General features: G+C 40.6%; 1 protein-coding gene across 1 annotated transcript in view; it reads left to right on the plus strand.

The window, feature by feature from the left end:
• The first annotated feature begins 237 nt into the window (after positions 1–237).
• Positions 238–23120, plus strand: part of IL7R (interleukin 7 receptor) — a 98354-nt gene continuing 75471 nt past the window's right edge. Inside the window, exon 1 of the mRNA XM_030191923.1 lies at positions 238–310. Coding sequence (XP_030047783.1) covers positions 238–310 — 73 coding nt within the window. The remainder of the gene's footprint in view (positions 311–23120) is intronic.

Here is a 23120-nt window from a genome sequence, read left to right on the forward strand (position 1 = left end):
TGTGAAAGCTGCCTCTTTCAAGTGGTAATGTGCACCTTGTCATACAATGAACTGGTAATCACCATAAGCTGTGTAGCAGTGCAATCATTCTTTTCTTTCACTACCCAGTTATGTATCACATTCTCTGCATGTTTAGACCTCCCCCTAGTTGTGGTTATACCATTGGTGCACTTAGTTTTCTTACACTATGGAAACAAACTGAGTTGACTCACACACATCAGTAAGTTCACTCTCACAATGATAACAACATATTTCTGTGCATTGCTGCTTCTTCATGTTGCTTATGGACAGAGTGGTGGTCAACAAACTGGTAAGCAATTGAAAACATGCGTGACAGGATTATTTGAGTTACAGAACAGGAACTGAATGTACTACAAGTAGTTTCAGTGCATTCTCTCTAGGTTTCAGAATTCAAGCCAATCAGTTTTGTATTCTTGGGTTTGTGTCAGACCTATATATAGTTCTCCATGTGAACTAAAATGATGATCTTATTTTGGGGTTTAGATAAGGATGATTTCAAATTTATTTTCAAAGTTCTAAAATACGCTGAACTGTTTCATGATGTGAACTTTCTCAAGTTCATTTATGTGAAGCAGCCTATTACAGAATGAAAAGACTAAACATCCCCAAATCGGATTAGCTTCATGTGTTCCGTTTTGCTGCCCCTGTCATTTCACAGAAATACAGGGGCATGACCAGTCTGCTTGTATTTATCAGACACTTTCATTGTTATAAAATGGATCTTTGAATAATGTTATGGATGTTCTAGCTAGTTACCTCTCTGTTTTCCATTATATGTGGTTAGCTGTATTTTAATTTAAAAAAAAACACTCTTCTTAGAGCTAGCAATAGATTACCATTTGTAATTTATTGCTAGCTCTGAGCAGAGTGGGTTTTTTTTAGAATTGATTATGAGGTCTATTCTCTCCTCTATTTATTAAGTATAGCTATATTTTAAACCACCTTTTCTGTGGTGCACTCAAGGCAATGTAGAAATAAATAGCAGCTACATATCTGCAACAAACAATAATAGAAAACACTAGAAAACAGATAGGACAAGGGAATACTACCATAAAAAAGGTTCCTTATGGAATTTCTTGATAACTACAGAAAGAGTTGATTAATTATTGTGAGTACAAAACAGTTAAACATTATGCAGACACAACTATTAAAATATATATTTAAGTCTGAAGATTATCTTTTTACCTTTTCTAAGCAAGCAACCCCAATAGCAGGGCTCCAACATAATCTCTGAAATGAGGAAAACTTCTGGGGAAGTAAAGGTTGCATCTTGGATTTTTTCTGTTGTGTATACCTAGCCTGCCTATGTTCACAGCCACTGAATACGCTTCGAACATAGTTATTGCTTCGCTGAAGATGTATGCAGCTCCGTCTATGCTTTATCTGTAATTGTGGGTCATGGTTCTCCTCAGGTCTTGCTTAATATTTTGTCTGTTTAGTGTTGTTGGGTTTTTTTAGTCTTAGTATTTTTATTGAATTTTATTATAAGAAAAACAGTATTACAAGTGTCAACATTACAGAACTTTAGCATATCATTAAGAGTATAAAAAGTATATTAAAAAAAGAGGACATGGAACATGATGAGAATCATGCATATTTCACAAATAACAATCAGTTAAAGAGCTAATGAGTCATCCCTTAAATATGATACAAGTGGAGACTATTTCTCCTTATATAGGGCAAAACGAGCTGACTTTTTAGCATAATAAGTTTCATATTGATATGTTTGAAAAAGTAAATTCCACCATTCCTGATAAGTGGCTTGGTACAGGGATTTCCAATGTGGGAAAACTACTTTTAAGGCTAAAGTTAGCATGGTATTGACAAGTAAACATTCATTGTCCTTAAAAGTGTCATTAAAACATTAATCTTTAATTATCACATATTTATATAACATTGGACCAGAAAGATGAAATATGTCTACCAATGTGGACCAGCCCTCCTTCCAAAACCTCTGTAAACATGTACAATCCAATATTAGATGCCTGATAGTGCCTTTCTAGGATTGGCAGGACCAGCACAAATTGGAACTAGAAAGGTCAATTATGTGTGATTTGAGAGGTATCCATAAAGATCTTTGTGAAAAAAAAGTAAAGCGATTGTATTGTCCAGGAGGATCTTGAACAATTAAATAAGGAGCTCCATATCTGTTCCCAAGATTTATCGTTTATGCGCTGCTGAATATCTTCTTCCCAGCATTTTCGGAGACCTGAACCTTTTACAGGAGGTTTGTTTGAAATAAATTTGTATATATAACAGGCAGCATGGCTTGTAAATTGGATTCTCACAGATATATCAATGAGCTCAGGAGTGTGAGGCATCATTTGGGTTTGCAGTTTACTTTTTTTCAACACAGAACTTAGTTGTAACTATTGATAAAATTGAGAGTCTAATAAAGAAAATTCAGCTTTCACAGTTGAAAAGGATTTCCATGTGTGATTATTTGGATCTAGAAAAGCATTAAGATCCCATATGCCTATGCATTGCCACTGAGACCAAGAAATTTATCAATTGTAAACTTGGGATTATTCCAAATAGGAATATATGTGGTAGTAGACCATGGAGTGGTCAATTGTTTGTCAAAGGAGGATATTTAATTTATGTGTGGTATTGATGATGATAGGGAGGTGCATACCAATTAAATGAGAGTGTACTAGTGGATTTGTAATGAATTGTTCAAAGATTAACCATCTAGGTAGAGAAGTAGAATTTAGGGGAGTAATCCATTCCAAACCCTGACGTCTAATAAAGGCTTTGTGATATAGTAGGAGATCAGAACATTTCACTCCACCATACAATTTAGGCAATTTCAATTTGCCTAAGTAAATTCTAGGTGATTTAAAATTCCATAAGAAATTTGAGAGCAGTTTTTCCAACCTTTTATAAAAGTTTTGAGGAAAAAGGAGGGGAATCATGCTCAGAGTATATGTAATTTTAGTAACTACCAACATTTTGATAGTATCAGGTCTACCCCACCATGTTAGATTTAATGGAGACCAAGATGAGAGGGAATCCTCCACTTTAGCTATAATTTTGTCAGAATTGAGTTTGATGGTGGTAGAAAGATCTTTGTAGAAAAATACACCCAGGTATTTAATAGAGGAGACTACCCATTTGAGAGGGTAACCTGGAATAGTGAAGGAAATACAAGCATCATTAATAGGCATTAGTTCAGTTTTGCCCCAGTTAATTTTATAACCTGACAACTCTGAAAATGAGATATTAGTTGAATAAGTGCCTTCATAGATTTTTGTGGCTCAGTGAGATACAGCATTACATCATCAGCATATGCAGAGAGCATGAACTCTTCCTGACCCACGCAGACTCGCCACCAAAAGGGGCACAAGAGCCAGGTTAAATAGAAGAGGTGATATAGGACAACCTTGTCTGGTACCTTTATGCAGTATAAATAGTGCAGAGAGTTCACCATTAGCCACGATCCATGCGGAGGGTAGGGAGTACAATAAATGTAACGTGTAGGAAGAGTTCAGGAAAGCCAAAGTGTTTAAGTGCACCAAACAAATATTTCCACTCCAACAGGTCAAAGGCCTTCTTGGCATCTAAGGAGACAGATAATATGGGATAGTTCTTAGACTGGGCGAAGTGGATGAGATGACAATACTAATCTAGTGTTATCAGCACCATATCTAGATTTAATGAAACCAGCTTGATCTCTATGTATAAGTGAGTGGATGATGTTCTCCAGCCTGCAGCACAAACGTTTTGTATAAATTTTGTAGTCTGTGTTTAACAATGAAATTGGTCTGTAGTTTTGCACTAGGGCAGTCTCTATTAGGTTTAGGTAAGACTATAATGTTAGCATCCAGAAAATGACCTGGAGAAGATGGTTCTAATAAAGCATGATAGTATGTTTTCAAATGAAGTGATATGGAAGTGGAGAATGACTTGTAGAATTCCACTGGTAGACCGTCTGGACCTGGTGCTTTTGCTGATGGTAATTTCTTGATTGCAAAGATTTATTTATTTATTTATTTATTTGTAGCATTTGTATCCCACATTTTCCCACCAATTTGCAGGCTCAATGTGGCTTACATTTGCCATAGTGGTGGTTGCCTTTTCCAGGTAACAAAATTACAGATGGTATTGCATTAAGGTGCATACATACATGGTAACATACATGGAACATAACATACATGGAATAGATCATGGTATATTTATATACCATGTGCATACATACATGGTAAAGAAGAATACGTTATGGTAGTGCATGAAGGTTCCTGAGTAATGAATTGGATTGTAACATTAGGTCATCGAGTATGGAGAGAACATATTTGACATAAGGATTAAGGTGGTAGTGCTAGTTCATTAATAGCAGAGGTTAATCAGTCAAATGATAAGATTTTGGCTATGTCTAGTTCGTATATAGTCTTATTATTTAGTATTTAAGATGGCTGTTTAAGGTATGCTTTCTTGAACAAATCTGTTTTCAGTAGCCTTCGGAAGATAGTTAGGTCTTGCGTTGTTTTTATGACCTTCGGTAGTGCATTCCATACCTGCGTGCAAATGTAGGAGAAACTGGTCGCGTATGTGGATTTATATTTTAGCCCTTTGCAGTTAGGGTAGTGGAGGTTGAGGAATGTGCGTGCTGATCTTTTTGCGTTTCTAGTAGGCAAGTCTATAAGGTCTGGCATATAGGTCGGAGCTTCCCCGTGAACGATTTTGTGGACCAGGGTGCAAACTTTGAACATAATTCGTTCTTTTAGTGGGAGCCAATGTAGTTTTTCTCTTAGGGGGTTGGCGCTTTCATATTTCGCTTTCCCAAATATGAGTCTGGCTGCTGTGTTTTGGGCTGTTTGAAGAGATGGGGTGATGGGAGATGGGGTGGGTAAATTGATTAATTTGCTGCTCAGTGAGGCGGGGAAGGGGCAGTGATGTGAGAAACTTAGAACTGTGGAGATCATTAGCCATGCATTCTGAAGGAGTAGAGTGATGTATAAAATATCTCAAAAGCTTCAAGGATTTGAGGTGAAGAAGTCAAGGAAACTCCTGTAGGTGATTGAATTGTAGCTATACGGTGTTTTGTTCTTTTACCTTTAAGATAAGATGCTAACAGTTTTCCAGCTTTATTGGATTCTGAATAGTATAAAGTGCTTTGTTTAAAAGTGATAATATTAGATATGCGTGATAGCAGAGAGTTATGCTTCATTTTTAGAGATCTGACTTTTTGAAGTGTAGACTTCGATGAGAATGTGTATAAGGTCGTTTCAAGTTGGTGAATTTCCTTCTCAAGATTAATAATGGTAGCATTGTTGGTTTTATGAAGATGAGATGCATAACTAATTATTTCACCTCTCAGCCATGTTTTATAAGCTTCCCATAGTGTTATGTAAGATGATACAGAATTGTCATTGTCAGTGAAAAATTCAGTAGATTTCTGGGAGATATGTTGCAAAGTTGCTGGATCTGACAGTAGAGAGGTGCTAAGTCTCCAAGTAGAAGATTTCATGTTGTTAGAAGACCAATTAAAATCACATGATATTGCTGCATGGTCAGAAATAGATATTTCATGTATCTTTGCAGCTGAAAACATAGGAATCAAGTCTTTGGTGCTCAAAATGTAGTCTGTCCTAGAGTAGGTACTGTGAGGGGCAGAGTAAATGGAATAGTCTCTAGATGTTGGATGAAGTAGTCTCCATAAGTCAGACCATCCATTGGATTGTAATAGGAGTAAGAGGATACAGATTCAGAAATACATACATTACTAAATATATGTATTACTAACAGGAAACAAAAGAAACCAGGGTAGAACTACAATGTAATAGGAGTGAGGGGAGGTAAGGAAAAAACAATGTGTCGGGAAAATCTGTCTTCCAGGTAAAAGTAGCTTCATCTGGAAAAAAATAAGTATAAGCATCCTGAAGGAGGAAAGTCTTGAGCTCTGCTTTAAAAAAGGGTAGTGAGTTGATTTATCTGAAATGGGATGGTAAGGAATTCCTTAACTTTGGGTCCTGGAATGAAAACATAGTATATCTGCTGTGTTCATGAAAATGTTCTCTATGCAATGAAATAGACAAAAGGTTAAGATGGGATTACCTTAAAGATCATGTTTGAGTGTAAGGGGTGAAATACCTCAGAAGGGGTAGCAACATTCCATGTTACCAATCCAAGGGCAAGCAGTGGCCTCCCCATGTCCATCTCAGTAGACATGGGGGAAGCCACCTGTCACCTGCGCTGAGGTAGATGTAAATGTGTATGCATCATGTATGTATTTATGTGCATATTTTAAGAAGGATTCATGTATAGCATAATTCCACCCCTGGAAACACCTAAGTGGAGCACACATACACAAGTGCATGTGTAGCGCCCCCTAGGTTTCAGCGCTGCCCCGCTTCGCTACAATAACAGAATCTGCTATTGGTCACGGCACCGGGGTAAGATGTTTTCCCCTGAAGCGGAGCACACTTCCACCCAGCGCTACTGTTTTTCTAATAACTCAAAAAAAATAAAAAGTACTAGAATAAAATAATTTTTATTAACAGAGTTGATATAAATTCAGAATGTGAGGAACCCCATTCACACTGGCAAAGAAATGTATTTCACCACCTTTAACAAGCAAATATGTTTCACCCGCAGGAGGTGGTGGAAATGAAAACGGTAACGGAATTCAAACATGCGTGGGATAAACATAAAGGAATCCTGTTCAGAAGGAATGGATCCTCAGGAGCTTAGCCCAGATTGGGTGGCAGAGCCAGTGGTGGGAGGCGGGGCTGGTGGTTGGGAGGCAGGGATAGTGCTAGGCAGACTTATACGGTCTGTGCTGGGGCTGGTGGTTGGGAGGCGGGGATAGTGCTGGGCAGACTTGTACGGTCTGTGCCCTGAAGAGGACAGGTACAAATCAAGGTAGGGTATACACAAAAAGTAGCACATATGAGTTTATCTTGTTGGGCAGACTGGATGGACCATGCAGGTCTTTTTCTGCCGTCATCTACTATGTTACTATATTTATTCTGCAACTCACATTTGTTTAACAGTTACGTTTACTTAAGCATTATGTGAACAGCTCAAAGTAACTTCTATTTCTGTTTACACTTTTCAACCTTCAGAACCTTACAGAACAATTCTTCTCCACGGTGTGGAAAATTAAGTTGTTGTTTTAAAACAAAAAACCTTTTACCTTTAAATGCTTATACTGAAAGGAATGAAGAATACAAAGCACTAATTTGTGCACTAGCAAAGGCATTTACTCCCTTCTTAGTTTTCAGTAATCTTTGAGCTTGGGTCCATGAAATCCGGAAAACCCTAAGTTCAGAAATGTTTGGAGATCAGAACCCAGTAAAACTCAAACCTCAGCATATCATTAGATAAGTACTTTACCAGTCCAGGACTTTTTTCCTCTTGTTTTTAAACCTTAAAAGCAATTTTCCTTTGGTTTAAAAAAAATTGTTTATCTTCTTTCACAGGTAGGACGAAACAACAACAGGTATCTTTACCATTTCAGATGTTCAAAGTTAAAATTATGTGTGCACACAAAAAAAATAGTTCTAGAAAATTATTCAAAAATTCATAAAGGTAAATAACTTATCCTCTCCTTCTCGTTTTGATCTGGTAACCTCTTGCTGCTTGAGACTGGATCCCAGGAAACACTGCTGCCACAGGGAAACACCGCCACTCTGCAAGAATCAGCAGCTGCCACTCAGAATTACTGCTGCAATTCCTAGGAATCCGCTTTGCTGCAGTTGATACACAGGAACAGGAAAACCTCAACTCTATTGTGACTCTGATACAGGAGTTCTGAAACTAAAGCTGGCTAACCCCCAAACTCAGGTCCAGTTTCTTCACTTGGCCATACCCCTCTGTCCAAATATCATGTGCTATGCTCTAACACTTATTCCTCCCTTTGTAATAATAACTTCGCTGGTAGCTTGAATTTTCCAGCTCATCACCTTCAAGGTGCTCTCTCTGAATTCCAATACTTATTGATGGAAACCTTTCACCCTGGCTTTTCCCAATACAGCTAAACCCCCATTTCTTTTGGAGTACTGGAGAGTCCCCTTAAAAGTCCCTTCCCCTACCAGTACTGCCTCTGAGTTATCAGTTGACTCTACAGAAAGAAAACTTTTTTCTTTCAGCATAGAAAAAAACCTCCCTGTTAGTTCTCTTTCTCCTATCCTTCTCCCTGCCAGTGTTGCCAGTTACCCGGTCCCCAAACCTGCCCAAAAAATTCACACCCCTGCCCCTGCCGTCATCAACCCCACCCCCGCCATCATCAACCCCGCCTCTGCTGTCATCAGCCCCACCCCCGCCGTCATCAACCCCGCCTCCGCCATCATCAACCCCGCCTCCTCCATCATCAGCCCTGCCCAAAACGTCATCAACCCTGCCTAAAACGTCATCAAACTCCGCCCAAAACGTCATTAGCCCCACCCCCGCGGCCCGAAAAACCGCACAAAAAACAGCGGAAAAAACCCCAAAATAGCCCAAAAAACCGCGACCCACAGCGGACAAAAAACCGCCCACCTGGCAACCGTGCTCCCTGCTTCCCCAAGCCGTAGTCCAGGTAACCGGAATCAGATGACATCATCGGTTCCTTCTGAGCCAATCAACCTCTCCAGCACTTAAGCTACAGTTTGCGCTGAGAATATGGAATCTGAATTTCCCTGGTGTCAGCTCCATTTTAAAACCATCAGACCCATAGACCTTAATTGTAAACAAACCTTTCCCAAATATTTTGACATCCGCTCATGTCACACCCCTCCTGCTCGCTGAGCAGGTATAGCTAGGGTTACCATACGTCCGGATTTCCCCGGACATGTCCTCTTTTTGAGGGCATGTCCGGGGCGTCCGGCGGATTTTGCCCGCGCCCACGTTTGTCCGGATTTCTGGACAAACGTGGGCGCGGGTGCGGGCAGGCGCGTGCGTGCGGTGGGCGCGCGATCAGCGCCGTGGGTCGTGACCTGGTCTCCCATCCCCTCCCCTTCCTTACCATGTTCCCTGGTGGTCTAGTGACGTCTTCGGGGCAGGAAAGAGCCCCCTCTTTCCTGCCCGGAGCGCTGCCTCCCCTGTCTATCATCCTTCTCGGTCTGGCTGGGGATTCAAAATGGCCGCCGAGATTTGAACTCTCGCGAGGCCGCTTCAACTCTCGGTGGCCATTTTGAATCCCAGCCAGTCCGAGGAGGATGCAGCAGGCAAGGGCAGGCAGCGCTCCGGGCAGGAAAGAGGGGGCTCTTTCCTGCCCCGAAGAGAAGACGCTACTAGACCACCAGGGCTAGATAGTAAGTGAGGGGGGGAGGGGACTATGTGACGGGGGGGGCGTGGCGGAACCCGACCTGAAGGGGGCGTGGCATGAGGCGTGGCGGGGGCGGGGTAGGGGGCGTGACATGTGTCCTCTTTTCAGAGGACACAAAATGGTAACCCTAGGTATAGCACATCTCTCCCGGTACCCTGATAACCTTAGAATTTAAAAATACATATTCCACCGACCGCACCGCGTTTTCCCCATAAAATAACTTATAAAATTCTCTGATCACCATCTAATAATTTCCTTTACACCCCCCTCCATACTATATAACCATTGGAATTTCAAAATGCACTCTCAAAGATGTGCAGCCCCCAAAAACTGCGTATCTCTCTAAAGACAACTTAAAAACAATATTCTTTTTTGCCAGATCCCTCTAATTCCCCCAAACAGGACCCCCAAATGCCCTTACTACTCAAAAAGAGTTTAATTAATTAATCCTCGTCCAGGCCCCAATTTCAGGCCTACTTGGAGCTTCAGAACCTTACTGAGCATGTGCAGAACTTGCCATTACCCAGTAATGCTCTCTGCCTCTCCTTCACTTAAAGCCAGCAGCCAGCCATCCATCAGGGCTGGTCACAAACAACTCTGAGTGGTATAGAATGAGTAGAAGTTACATGAAAATACTTTTTAAAACAAATAGGAGGAAATATTTTTTTACTCAACAAAAATTTTCTCCGATTTGTAGTAAATTTAAAACAAATCGGAGAAAATGTTTCTTCACCCAACGCGTAATTAAACTCTGGAATTCATTGCCGGAGAACGTGGTGAAGGCGGTTAGCTTGGCAGAGTTTAAAAAGGGGTTAGACGGTTTCCTAAAGGACAAGTCCATAAACCGCTACTAAATGGACTAGGGCAAAATCCACAATTCCAGGAATAACATGTATAGAATGTTTGTACATTTGGGAAGCTTGCCAGGTGCCCTTGACCTGGATTGGCCGCTGTCGTGGACAGGATGCTGGGCTTGATGGACCCTTGGTCTTTTCCCAGTGTGGCATTACTTATGTACTTAACTCCTGCCCCTAAAAATCCCATCTCTGCAGCCCTGAGGACCCCTCCAGCACTCCAAAAGAAAAAGGTAACTTTTGTATTTTGTTTTCCATATTACACATGCATTATTGTCAGTATGTGTAATTACATGCATATAATGCCAAATGATATTAGAAAAGCCCCTTTTCCATGTGGCAAATGAAAGGGTATATAAGATAAGTTGTGGGAAACCCCTGGTAGAAGGCCTGACCAAAATGAAACTCCCCCCCCCCCCCCCCCCCCCCCCCCCCCCCCAATTCTAGCAACTTGGGCATCCAATTTTACACTTTTGATTTTTTGAATGGACAATAAATGCAGTAAGCTTACTTGCTTTGTTTCTAGTTTAAAGTACCATTAGGATTCATTTTTGGATTATGGATTTGCCAATAATAAGAAGAGGTTTTTTTGAATCAGTAGATTTTCTTCGTGGATAGGGAGTTTTTGATGCTGATTCTTTTTTCCTCTTTCTTTCTTTTAAAATAGACCTATGTTAATAACTTACTCCCATGTATGATAGTAGTTTTTGTAATACTTGGTGTATTATTCCCTATCGGGAGATTTGAGGTCAACGTTATTTAAAACAATATTTGTTTAGAGCAAGTGAAAGACACAAAGTTCAAACTATTTGATGTTAGCATTGTCATTCAATTTATAGATTGTGGTCCCAAAGGATTAGGTGTAGGTTTACATTTAACACATATACAATTTATAGAATATTGTCACATGTAGCTTTATAGCATAATTAGCTGCTAATTAGCATTAATGACCAATTATTGGCTAAAATTGGTCATAATTGGTGCTAAAGTTGGCACTAATTAGCAATTACTCATGTAAATTCTATGCACATGCAAAATTCAGAGTATGCAAATGCAAAGGAGCCTGGACCTGGGATGGGGCATGGGTGGGGAAGGGGCATGCCTAGCACTTATATGAACAGGTTATAGGATACTAGCATTTACGCGCCTAACTGCCTACAGTTAAGCACAAGCATTTACACCAGCCATTGAGCTAGCAGGCTCAGTGTGCGGTGGTGGCCAAAAAAGCAAACAGGATGCTAGGAATTATTTGGAAAGGGATGGTATATAAAACCAAATATACTATAATGCCTCTGTGTCACTCCATGATGCAACCTCACCTTGAGTACTGTGTTCAGTTCTGGTTGTCGTATCTCAAAAAAGATATAGAGGAATTAGAAAAGGTTCAAAGAAGAGCGTCCAAAAGGATAAAGGGGATGGAACTCCTCCCATATGAGGAAAGGCTAAAGAAGTTAGGACCGTTCAGCTTGGAAAAGAGATAGGTGAGGGGAGATATGGTTGAGGTCTACAAAATCCTGAGTGGTATAGAATGAGTAGAAGTTACATGGAAATACTTTTTAAAACAAATAGGAGGACATATTTTTTTCATTCAACAAATAGTTAAGCTCTGGAACTCTTTGCCGGAGGAAGTGGTAACAGCAGTTAGCGTATCCGGGTTTAAAAAAAGGTTTGAACAAGTTCCTGGAGGAAAGGTCCATAGTGTGCTATTGATACAGACATGAGGGAAGCTACTACTTGCCCTGAGATTGGTAATATGGAATATTGCTACTATCTGGATTTCTGCCAGGTACTTGTGACCTGGATTGGCCACTATTGGAAGCAGGATACTGGACTAGATAGGCCACTGGTCTGACCCAGTATGCCTATTCTTATGTTTTTCTGTTCTTATGGTTATGCTAGTATTCTGTAATGGCAATTGTATGCACAGTTGCCGTTATGAAATCCATGCTTAACTGCATCATCCCTGAATCTAACTTTAGGCAATCCGTAGAGTCCCCCTGAGGGTCAGGTGACCCTCCGGGGGAGGAATGCTGGCTTTGGCCTAACCCAGGTAAGCCTTTCCTTGGCTGAGAGGTACCCAGCTCTCCCACCGGCTGCCTTTCAGGTGCTGTGGAGGACTTGTAGCTCATCTGCACATCCTCACAGCCTTCTTCGTGGTGACTCCCAGGTCCACTACAATCCACTCATGGCCTCCGCTCTAGGTGCCGTGCGCCAGGGCATTTTCTCTTTACATTTATATTGTCTCTCAGTTACTACTTATGGCTCCAGTACACTTTCTCTTCCTGGTACTGTCCCTTCCTAATCTGTTTCTCCATCTGAAACCACTGTACTCTGCACAAACACACTGCCCACCCTCTGCTTTCTCCATCTCACCATCTCTTTTGTCCCCTTCCTTCTTCTCAGCTCTCAACCTTCAACATTTCCTTCCTTCCATTCATCCATCCATCTCCTTTCTATCTGAGTACATCTTGCCTTCGTCGCTGTCGTCATACCTCTCCAACTCTTCTCCATACTCTCTTGCTCCTTCTCCTCCTGCTCTCCACTAGGGACATCAATCCCAATCCTGGTCCTCCAAATCTTGCTCTACAACATCAGCAAAATTCTCCCTTTCCTTTCTGAGCACACTACCAGAACCCTTATCCACACTCTTATCACCTCTCACTTAGACTATTGCAACTTGCTTCTCACAGGTCTCCCACTTAGCCATCTCTCTCCTCTTCAATCTGTTCAAAATTCTATCGCACGACTTATATTCTGCCAATGTCGCTATGCTCATATTAGCCCTCTCTTCAAGTCACTTCACTGGCACCCTATCCGTTTCCACATACAGTTCAAACTCCTCTTATTGACTTATAAGTGCATTCACTCTGTAGCTCCTCAGTACCTCTCCACTCTCATTTCTCCCTACACTCCTCCCCGGGAACTCCGTTCACTGGGTAAATCTCTCTTATCTGCACCCTTCTCCTCCACTGCTAACTCCAGACTCCGTTCCTTTTATCTTGCTGCACCATATGCCTGGAATAGACTTCCTGAGCCGGTACGTCAAGCTCCATCTCTGGCCGTCTTCAAATCTAAGCTAAAAGCCCACCTTTTTGATGCTGCTTTTAACTCCTAACCCTTATTCACTTATTCAGAACCCTTATTTTATCATTCTCACTTTAATATTCCCTTATCTCTTGTTTGTCCTGTTTGTCTGTCCTAATTAGATTGTAAGCTCTGTCAAGCAGGGACTGTCTCTTCATGTTGAAATGTAGAGTGCTGCGTACGTCTAGTAGCGCTTTAGAAATGATAAGTAGTAGTAGTAGTAGTAGTAGATATATGCATAAACTGGCACATAAACATTGTCTTTCATAAACATCTAAGCCCCATTTTACAAAGCCAATGGAGGGTTAAGTGACTTGGCAAAAATTAAAAGGAGCAGCAGTGGGATTTGAACCAACCACCTCTGGATGTCAAGAGTGGTGCTTTAACCACTAGGTCACTCCTCCACTTGGGTGGTTGTGGGTTAGATTCTATTGGAGATGGATGAAATTTCTGTCCTCATGCAACTCTACCACCAGCCAGATGATTATGACCCTCTAAAGCCTTTCTATTATAACTTTGAAGAACTAACTTTATAGTAAGAATTACTAAAAAGAAAATAGTTATCCTCTTCTGATAACCCTCCTCTTCAACTCCCAGCTGATGAATCATGCTGACTCTCACTTTCATTAATCATTTCCTGACTAGTCACATTCACCCTCTACACTGAACATGAGTCACACAATGTAATACAGGTTGGAAAATCTAAACTTAATGTATAAGATCGTAGGAAAATATATATATTTTTTTTTACATATTTAAGCAGCAACAATTGAAATCTGAAACTTCAGCAATTTTAACGTTAGAATATTTTTAGAGTTAAAACACTGAGAGAAAGCTTTGAAAAAAGTTGTGTCAAGAGATGCTTTTATTCAGTTGAAGGTTCCATTACATTGTCAGAGGATAGGTTATCTGATTGTGAAATTATTTTGTTCTAAGGTATTGTGAGGTTTGTAGATAACTAAGAATATAGCTTTTTCTCTGTTCAATTTGAGGTGAAAGGTGACAGCCCAATTTTCCTTTAAGTCTAGGATTTTCTGGATTGTGTCTAAGATTAAAACAGGTCTAGCTCAAAGTATCTTAGTTTTAGTCCTGGATGATTTCATTTTATTCCATTATGGCTGAAAAACATCCATGTCTTAGGAATGCCCAAATCCTGCCCTTAACACCCGGACCCCCAACACATCCCCTTGAGATTTGGACACACTGCAGATAAACAGCATAGGAAAACATCTGGAAAATGGGTTTCAAAAATAGTGATTTGGACGTTTTGGCGAGAAAAACGTCGAAATGCTACTTTGTCACTTTTTAGGCATCATTTTCTTTCAAAAATGAGCCACTTAGGGTAGTAAAGGAGATTTGGAGAATATAGAGGGAAGGATGGGGATCAAGACACAGAAGTGGAAGCAGAGGGAAAGGGAATGAGAGAAGAAAGGAGTGTCATGGAATGGGAAGGAAGAAAATTCTGTTCTTGTGCAGCTCCTCTTTGACATTGAACCATTTTCTTACTCAACACTTCCAAAGGCCACCCCCAGACTACTAATTCACACGCCACTTCTCCTTCTTTTCTCTTACTCATAGACGGGGAAGCAGTAGAACTAGAAAACATGAACTGAAGTTGCAAGGAGGTAAACTTAAGGTAACATCAAGAAATTCTTTTTCACGGAGAAGGTGATGGATACCTAGAATTTCCTTCTGGTAGGACAAAAAGTGATGGAATTCAAAAGCACGTGGATAAACACGGAAGATCCCTGTGAGTGAGTGGGTGGTACATGGATAGATTTCCATAGGATCACTCCCTCACCGAGGCTGAAGTTGAATCACCTTACAGCAGGTGGTACTAACCTGCTGAGTCAAAAGGGTAGGGCTCAGGCAAGGAGGGGTTTAAATACCCTAGAACAAAACAGTTCAGAGAGGCCCCAAGTGAAAAGGTTTTCAGGTAGAGGCCCCGAGTCAAGAGATCTCTTATGGAATGGCAACTGAGGCTACAGTACCTGAAGGGAGTCTAGGGAAGAGAAGTAGTCAGAGCTAAGTGTTTCCCTGGGGTGAGAAACTATAAGCAGTCAAGTCAGCCTCCAGTCATTAATGATATTTGGACAGAAGACTGCTAAGGCAGGAAAGAACCTTGCAGGATATTCCTAAAGTATATGAATTTGATGTATGTCCAGAAGGGACCTGAGTTGGAATTAGTTGCACATAAATAAAGTATTTTTGACTTTATCTGCAATCTATTTGTGTCTGCCACATTTGTGTGAGGTCCTATAGCCAACCACGCTGCCAGAATCCCATATAGCAAAAGGATGGATTCAAAGAAAAACTTAAATGATCTTCATATTTTAAACAAAGCCTAGATGTTGTAACCTGCCCAAAGTGACAGGTACAATCCCAAACAAGGTTATAGAGGGATTAACCTGCATGGAGCAGCAAGTTCAACTCTAGCCACCTCACCTGGGCAGACTAGATGGGACATACTGGTCTTTATCTACTGTCATTTACAATGTTACTCTAGGAAAGTTGTGAATCCAGCAGTATGAATGCCTGCTTGGATTCATAGTGCCAATATCTTAACCAATAGAATTTCATCTCTTGTCTGACTTCAGCGATAAGCAGGAAGAGCAATATATGACCATATGGACATTCTGGTCTTTTCCAGAAAGAGGGAAGAACTGCTTGCAGAAAAACTCCCTTGACTATAAAATCTTGACTCAGCTTAGGAACATTGTTTTAGGTTCCTGATCCTTCCTGACCTCTGACCTTAAGCATAAGGACAGAGCTTTCCAGCCAAAGCCTTTTAGATCAGAAACTGTATAGGGTGGTGCTGTGCTACCCAGGCCAGTATATTTAAGTCTACAACTATCCAGGAGCATATATGTGCCAACATGCCATTTAAACATCTGCCGTATTTGTGTACTGAGGGTACAGGAAATCTTCTGTTACCTTATTGAGCTACTGAGGAGAGAAAAAGGATTGGTCCTATCTACATATCTCTTCCAGCAAGGCAACCTGGACTATCCTATATTGTTGTGGTCCAGGAACATCCTCATGGTTGAAGTATAAACACTACTATATTTAACTACAGAGATGGGAGAATCCTAATACTCCTCATATAGTCCTGAAATTCTAAGTTCTGCATCAGAGCTCGGAGTCCATGAGTCTCACTGCTGCAGTCTTCAGAACTGTAAGTGTACTCTGAAAGACTTGTCATAGCCCTACTACTCTGAGTAGCAGGAGTGCGAAAGGGAGAAAGAGCTGTACTTTATTTAAACTGTTTGAGTAGGAATTCAAAGCCTCAGATACACTATACATAATTGCTGTTAATATGGGTTGCCTCCTGTATGTTTACTGCCTCTGCCACAATATAAATTGATTGTCAAAGAAGTGACTTCGGTAAAAATTGGTCCAGAACATAGCCTTGGACTTTCCTGGCTTATTGGGAGAGTGGTGAATGAGAGGCAGTTTATTCGGCCTCCTGGAGGGTTACGATCCTAGTCCTGCTCCCAACTAACACATGTTATTTATGATCAGAGAATATCCAAATTCTTGGTACATACTAGGTAATTGCTTAGTAGGGTAGATACCCCCTTCTCTTCCCATTACAGTACTATTGGCCCTGATATTCAGCCGCGGGAGGTAGTTGGGCTATCTCCCGTGATGATCAGAGCTAAACCTGGATATTCAATGCCAGTCTGTTTCTTGTGTCTGGCATTGAATATCTGGTTTAGCTTTGGCTGGTCCGATTTTAACCAGCCACGCTGATATTCAATGATGGCTACCAAACTTGGCCGCTCTCACTTTAAAAATTGGCAGATAGCGGGTTATATCACACGGTATAACCGGCTATCTTTAAGCCGCTAAGCGGCAGTATTCAGTGCCGGATAGCCGGCTATCCAGCACTGAATATCGCTGGATAGCCACTTAAGTGCAGTTTTAGCAGCCATTTTCATTTGAATATTGAACGGTATGTCTCACCTTGCACCCCCTTCAATCTCCCTCATGCCCTCCATTACTTTCTCCTTTAGTCTTTCCAGTCCCCTCACTCATAGCCCCCAGTTTCCTGAGACACTTTAAGGATAGACTCTGTAGCAAAAGTTAGAAAATTCTGCAGCAAAGAGGGCATAGGCTTGCACAGCAGCCACTCCTTACACAGAGATAGCTTACAGGTCTGTCAGCTTTTTCTTTTTGGCCATCATCGGCATTATACCTGGATATCTAATGATGGACCATCCACAAAATAGCTGGTTTTCTATTTAGCAGTTAGTAACACTAACCAGTTAAGTGTCGCTGAATATGAGCAGATAGCCCTGCACAAGTGATTTCATGGTCAGGAGCCTCTCCTGCATGGTTAAATTGCTTTTAATATCAACCTCCATTAAATACAGAGGGTGCACAAGACAACAAACGGAAATCAGTCAGACGTAAAAATGAGCAACTAGATGACATCAGCATAAATTTAACATCAGCGACATCTCCCCTTTTTAACTTTGAGCTATGCACAACTTTCTCCTGTAAATGTCTCCCAGATCAAGTCGCTGAGATGACTTTGGAGTGTGGGCCACTGTGAGTGTAGACAGCTGCTGATCCCTGCCATCAGTAGCCTGTTATCCAACATGGCAGGAATGCTTAGTACCGTACTTCTGAAAGGTGTGCCTTCTGGCTTGGGATTCTCATTTTTTCTGGTTTCTTGTAGCTCCTGTGCTCTCTGTGCTTTGAGAATGTACTAGAGGAGGAGGGTGTGTTTGGCTCTTTCATGAATATGTGTGTGTGCTATCCTCGTGAAGCTGCCTGCTCAGCCTTGCACAGGTCCACACAAGTGCAGTGATACAGAGTTTCTTCAATGTCCACCAGATATGAGAGTGGGATGACCTTTTACACATCGGTACCCAACCACCAATGATTCATACAATTTCCTAACAACGGTGTCATGCAGACTGCATCTTCAGTATTCAGCTCATGCAAATCTCTTGCAGATATGTCATATCTTGTCTTAAAAACCTGACTCTTGTCAGGAACGGTTCACAAGTTTGTTGGCCCTTGGGCCAACTAGCACATAGGACCTCCCTCCCCCTTCCTGGCTGCACTGCCAAGTACATAGTTTTACAGTCCATCACACAAGTAACACAATATACATGCCATTTAACAATAACTGTATCAACAACAACCGGTACAATGTCAATGACAAACGACGTAGATGAATTAAGTAGAAGTAGGTTGCATAGAGTATGAAATGAAGTTTACGAAGATATTAGTAGATGGAAGAAGAGAAAATATTTTGCTTGGTCAAGTTACTGTTATAGGGTATTGATATGAGCATTAATAAATGGTACATAACAGGGTTTTAGAAGCGTTTATAAACAGATTTACATGTTCCTGAAAAACACAACCACCAGACTGTACAGGTAGGCTGCTATGGAAAGTCTGTCTTGGTAATGAGATCCTCTGGGGTCAGGCCTAGTAGGCCCATGTGGGGATTTTATTTTTTGTTACATTTGTACCCCGTGCTTTCCCACTCATGGCAGGCTCAATGCGGCAGGCAATGGAGGGTTAAGTGACTTGCCCTGAGTCACAAGGAGTTGCCTGTGCCAGGAATTAAACTCAGTTCCCCAGGACCAAAGTCCACCACCCTAACCACTAGGCCACTCCACTCCACTCAGCCCTCCATGACTCTTGTGTTGAAGCTTTCCTAAAACACCATTTATCAGACAGGGTTCAAGTAGCTTGCTCTATTTGCAGGGATATCTTTAATCTCCTTTACATCAGGTACTGTGCTGGGCTGCTATCCAGGCATTCTGGGGAAGGTGTTCCTTCACTGCTGTATGGCTTCTCATAGGGCTTTACCATCCCTTTTTTTCTTTCTTGCACAGGTTCTTCACTACCTTTACAGCTGATTCAGCTTTGCCATTAGCTTGTGGGTGTCTTGATGATGTAGTAACATGTTCAAACTCCCACTCACCAGAAAACTTTTTAAACTGCATGCAAATAAATTGAGGTCCATTATCTGAGATCACTCTATCAAGCTGACCATAACATGTCAATGGAAAGATTCACACATTCAAGTCAGGACATGGGGAATTCCCATATGATTTTCTAATAAGCTCCACAGACAGAGGGCACAGCAATTTTAGAAATCTGTACGCGAGGAAAAGAAATGTAAAAATCTCTCTCACACACACACACACACACCCTAATCCCCCTCCCTCATTGCACCAACTGTCCCAGGTAGCAATGTCCCAATAGCAGCCCCCCCCCCCCCCCCCCCCCCACACACACACACACAAGTAGGCATGTGTTTTAATAAAGTATTATTAAAGGATTGATAAAATCCACAATTATATCATCTTGTCCTGGAGATTTACAAAGAATTGAAAATGTGGATAATTTCCAAAGTTATTTCAACACATAAAACAGTTGTTTATATTGGGAAATGATTTCTTTTAAAAACAACCTCATTTCTTGGAACAAGCTGAGGAAGGGCTTGGACTTACAAGCATACATCTTGAATTTTCTAAACTATGTACATTTTCTCAAACCTTTTGTGCATACTAAATAGCATGTGTGAATGTGTACAGATATTTTTAGTGGTTTAATTTTCAAAGGGAAGGTATGTGTCTACTTTTCCTTTGGAACTGATTAAACTTGTGCTTCTTTTTTTTAAAATATATTTTATTGTAATTTTTCAACAGATAGCAACCTGTTACAAAATTATCCTCTTTATGGCCTGATATTAAAAAAAGCTCTTATACCGGTAACAATACCTGTTACCCATGGCCATTGACTGGAGCCAGTCAGTGATTTCAGTGACATTATCTGGATAATACAGCAGAAAATTATTATAGATCATTGCAGTGCTCTCTGGATCATGCTTGGACAGTCCATGAGTGAGCAAGGACGGTCGAAGGAATTAAGGGGGTTCATGGCGATATTTAGTCTACTAATCGGATAACTTTCTGGATAAAATTAAGACAGCAAAAAAAGTTGTCCTAACCTTATCTGGTTAGTTATCCAGAAACCTGCAGATTCTATATATGGTGAGTAAAGTTACACGTGCAATTTCAGCCACCCAGCCAAACTGCACTTGTAACTTATTTGAGTAACAAGCGAATCAGTTCTGATAATTGACCACTAACAAGAAATTATTGGCACTAATAGAATTTCCATGCACAACATGCTAAGCATATTCTATAAAGTGGTTAATGTAAATTCTATCGAACAGATCTCAAAAGGGGCCATGGCCATGGGAGGAGCATGGGCAGGTCATATACATTCCTAAAATGTATGTGCAGTATTATAGAATACACCCGATCTGTAGCAAAGGTATTTACACCAGGTTTTAGTTGGTGTAAATGGATATGCCTACATTTTAGTCACGAGGACAGACGCTAGATATATTCTATAAACCGCACCTAACTTTCGGCAAAGTTTATAGCATTAAGCACTTTTTTCAGTGCCAGTTTTTTAGGTGCCATCCCCCTGATATTCAGAATGAAATGACCACCTAAATGGCACTTAGTCGGCGATCCAGCGATATTCAGCGGTGGATAGCCAGCTTTTCAGGTGATTTTCAGCACGGAGCTGGCTAAGTTTGGCAGCCATATTTGGTCACCACAATAAATGAAATAACTTTGGCCAGCTCCAACTTAACCGGCCAGAGCTGAATATTGGCTTGGCTGGTTAAGTTGAAACCAACCAAATTTAAACTTCAGTGCTGGTCACCGGAAACAGCCCAGCATTGAATATCCAGGCTCAGTGCTGACCATGGGGGGCAGCCCAGCTATCTCCCGTGGTCTGATAATCGGCCCCCATATATAGAACTTGGTCCATAATGGGCTCGATATTGCTGCTCTCTGGATAGCACGGGCACTGGTCGCCCTATCTAGATATTCAGTACCAGCTACTATCTGGATACCAGTGGTGAATAATCAGATTTAATTCAGCCACATGGGCTGACATTTAATAAAAATGTTGACAGCACTGGATGAATATTGACCCACTAAAATTCAATTTGTTTTTTTACCTCATATTTAAGTGGTCCTTTTTCCAAACTGCGGTAAGCACTAATGCGTGCTTACTGCTGCTGAAAGGTCTTTCCGCGGAGTTTTGCAGAATTTAGATTGCTGATCCAAGCGCTAATCTTATCCAGAGTGGATCACTGCAACATTGTATATGTGGGTTCTTTTAAAATGTTAGTGAATAGAATTCAATTTCTGCAAAACACTGCAGCACGATTGATATTTTCAATTTCTAGGTTTGAGTCAGCTGTTCCACTTTTGGAGAAATTACATTGGCTTCCAGTTGAGGCTAGGGCTCAGTTTAAGCTCTGTGCTTTTGTTTATAATGTACTTAAGGGCCCTTTTACAAAGGCGTGCTGAAAAATGGCCTGCGGTAGTGTAGACACGTGTTTTGGGCGCACGCAGAATCATTTTACAGCGCACCTGTAAAAAGTGGCTTTTTAAATATTGTGCCAAAAATGGGCATGCAGCAAAATGAAAATTGCCACGCATCCATTTTGGGTCTGAAACCTTACTGCAGCCATTGATCTAGCAGTAAGGTCTCACGTGGTAACCAGGCGGTAATGGTCTATGCGTGTAAAATGCCGATTACCAACTGATTACAGCCCGCACACCAGAAAATAGAAATATTTTCTAGTGTGCATAGCAGATGCATGTCAAAAATGAAATTACCGCAAGGGCCACACAGTAGCTGGGCGGTAACTCAAAATTAACGTGCGTTAGGCACGCGTAGGTATCTATGCGGCTTTGTAAAAGGGCCCCTAAATGGCCTAACACCTTTTTATCTTGTTGACTTGGCTAATGTGCTTCATTTTAAGTCTTCATATGATATGCATAATTTGATGTTACTGCATTTTCCATCTATTAGACGTCTTTTTATTTATTTATTTATAAATTTACATCTTTAAATCAAGGATTTACACTTGTACAGAAAAGTGTTATGAAAGTCAAAATATATATAAACAATATTAAATAATATATAAACATTATATATAACATAATCACTCAAGTCCGCATTATTGGAATCCAAGATTAAATAATACAAATGAGGAAAGTAAAGTATCTGTAAGGCAATATTGTACCTAAGAATTGAGGCTGGTAATTATTTAAGCGAGCTTATTTATCCTCCTAATGATCTTTTGGACGCAACAAAAGATGGCTCTGTAAAGACATATTTAACTGCATTATATCTGATTATACATTTACAGGGGAATCTTAAGAAAATGTGCCCCCTATTTGCAAAACTGCAGGCTACAATATCAAAAACTGTTTCCGCCTTCGCTGAGTTTCCCTTGAAACATCAGGAAATAACAAAATTTTAAAACCTAGAAATAACTTCTCTTTATTCTTAAAGAACATACGGAATAACCACTGTTTATCAGGCAGCAGAGCCACGGTTGCTACCAAAGTAGCTGCCGTGGCTAAATCTGAGTCAGAAGAGTCCAACAGAGCAGATACATCAAGGGAAATTTGCTGTTCTAGAGCTGATACTTTCTTCGGCAAATAATACGCTTGAGTGAAAGGAGGCAAATTATCTTCTGGTATTCCTAATATTTCTTTTAGGTAACGTTTTAACATTTCCAAAGGTTTCACCAATGTGACCCTTGGAAAATTAATAAATCAAAGGTTATTATTCCTCATGTAGTTTTCAAATGTTTCAGACATTACTTAAATTAGAAATACCTTTAATCAATTATGTTTGTACATTTTCTATATTTGATATATTCCTTTCAACTCATTCCACTCATTCGGTCCTATTAGACATCTTAACTATAAATTAAATTTATATTAGACATCTTAAATATAAATCTATATTTAATTCTTCTCTATACTATCAAGCCGCTGCACTGTGGAACCTGTTACTTTAGAAATTTGTATTGTTTCTAAGTACTTGACGTTTCACAAATACTT

Source organism: Microcaecilia unicolor, chromosome 2 (genome assembly GCF_901765095.1).
Source record: "Microcaecilia unicolor chromosome 2, aMicUni1.1, whole genome shotgun sequence".
Classification (NCBI taxonomy): domain Eukaryota; kingdom Metazoa; phylum Chordata; class Amphibia; order Gymnophiona; family Siphonopidae; genus Microcaecilia; species Microcaecilia unicolor.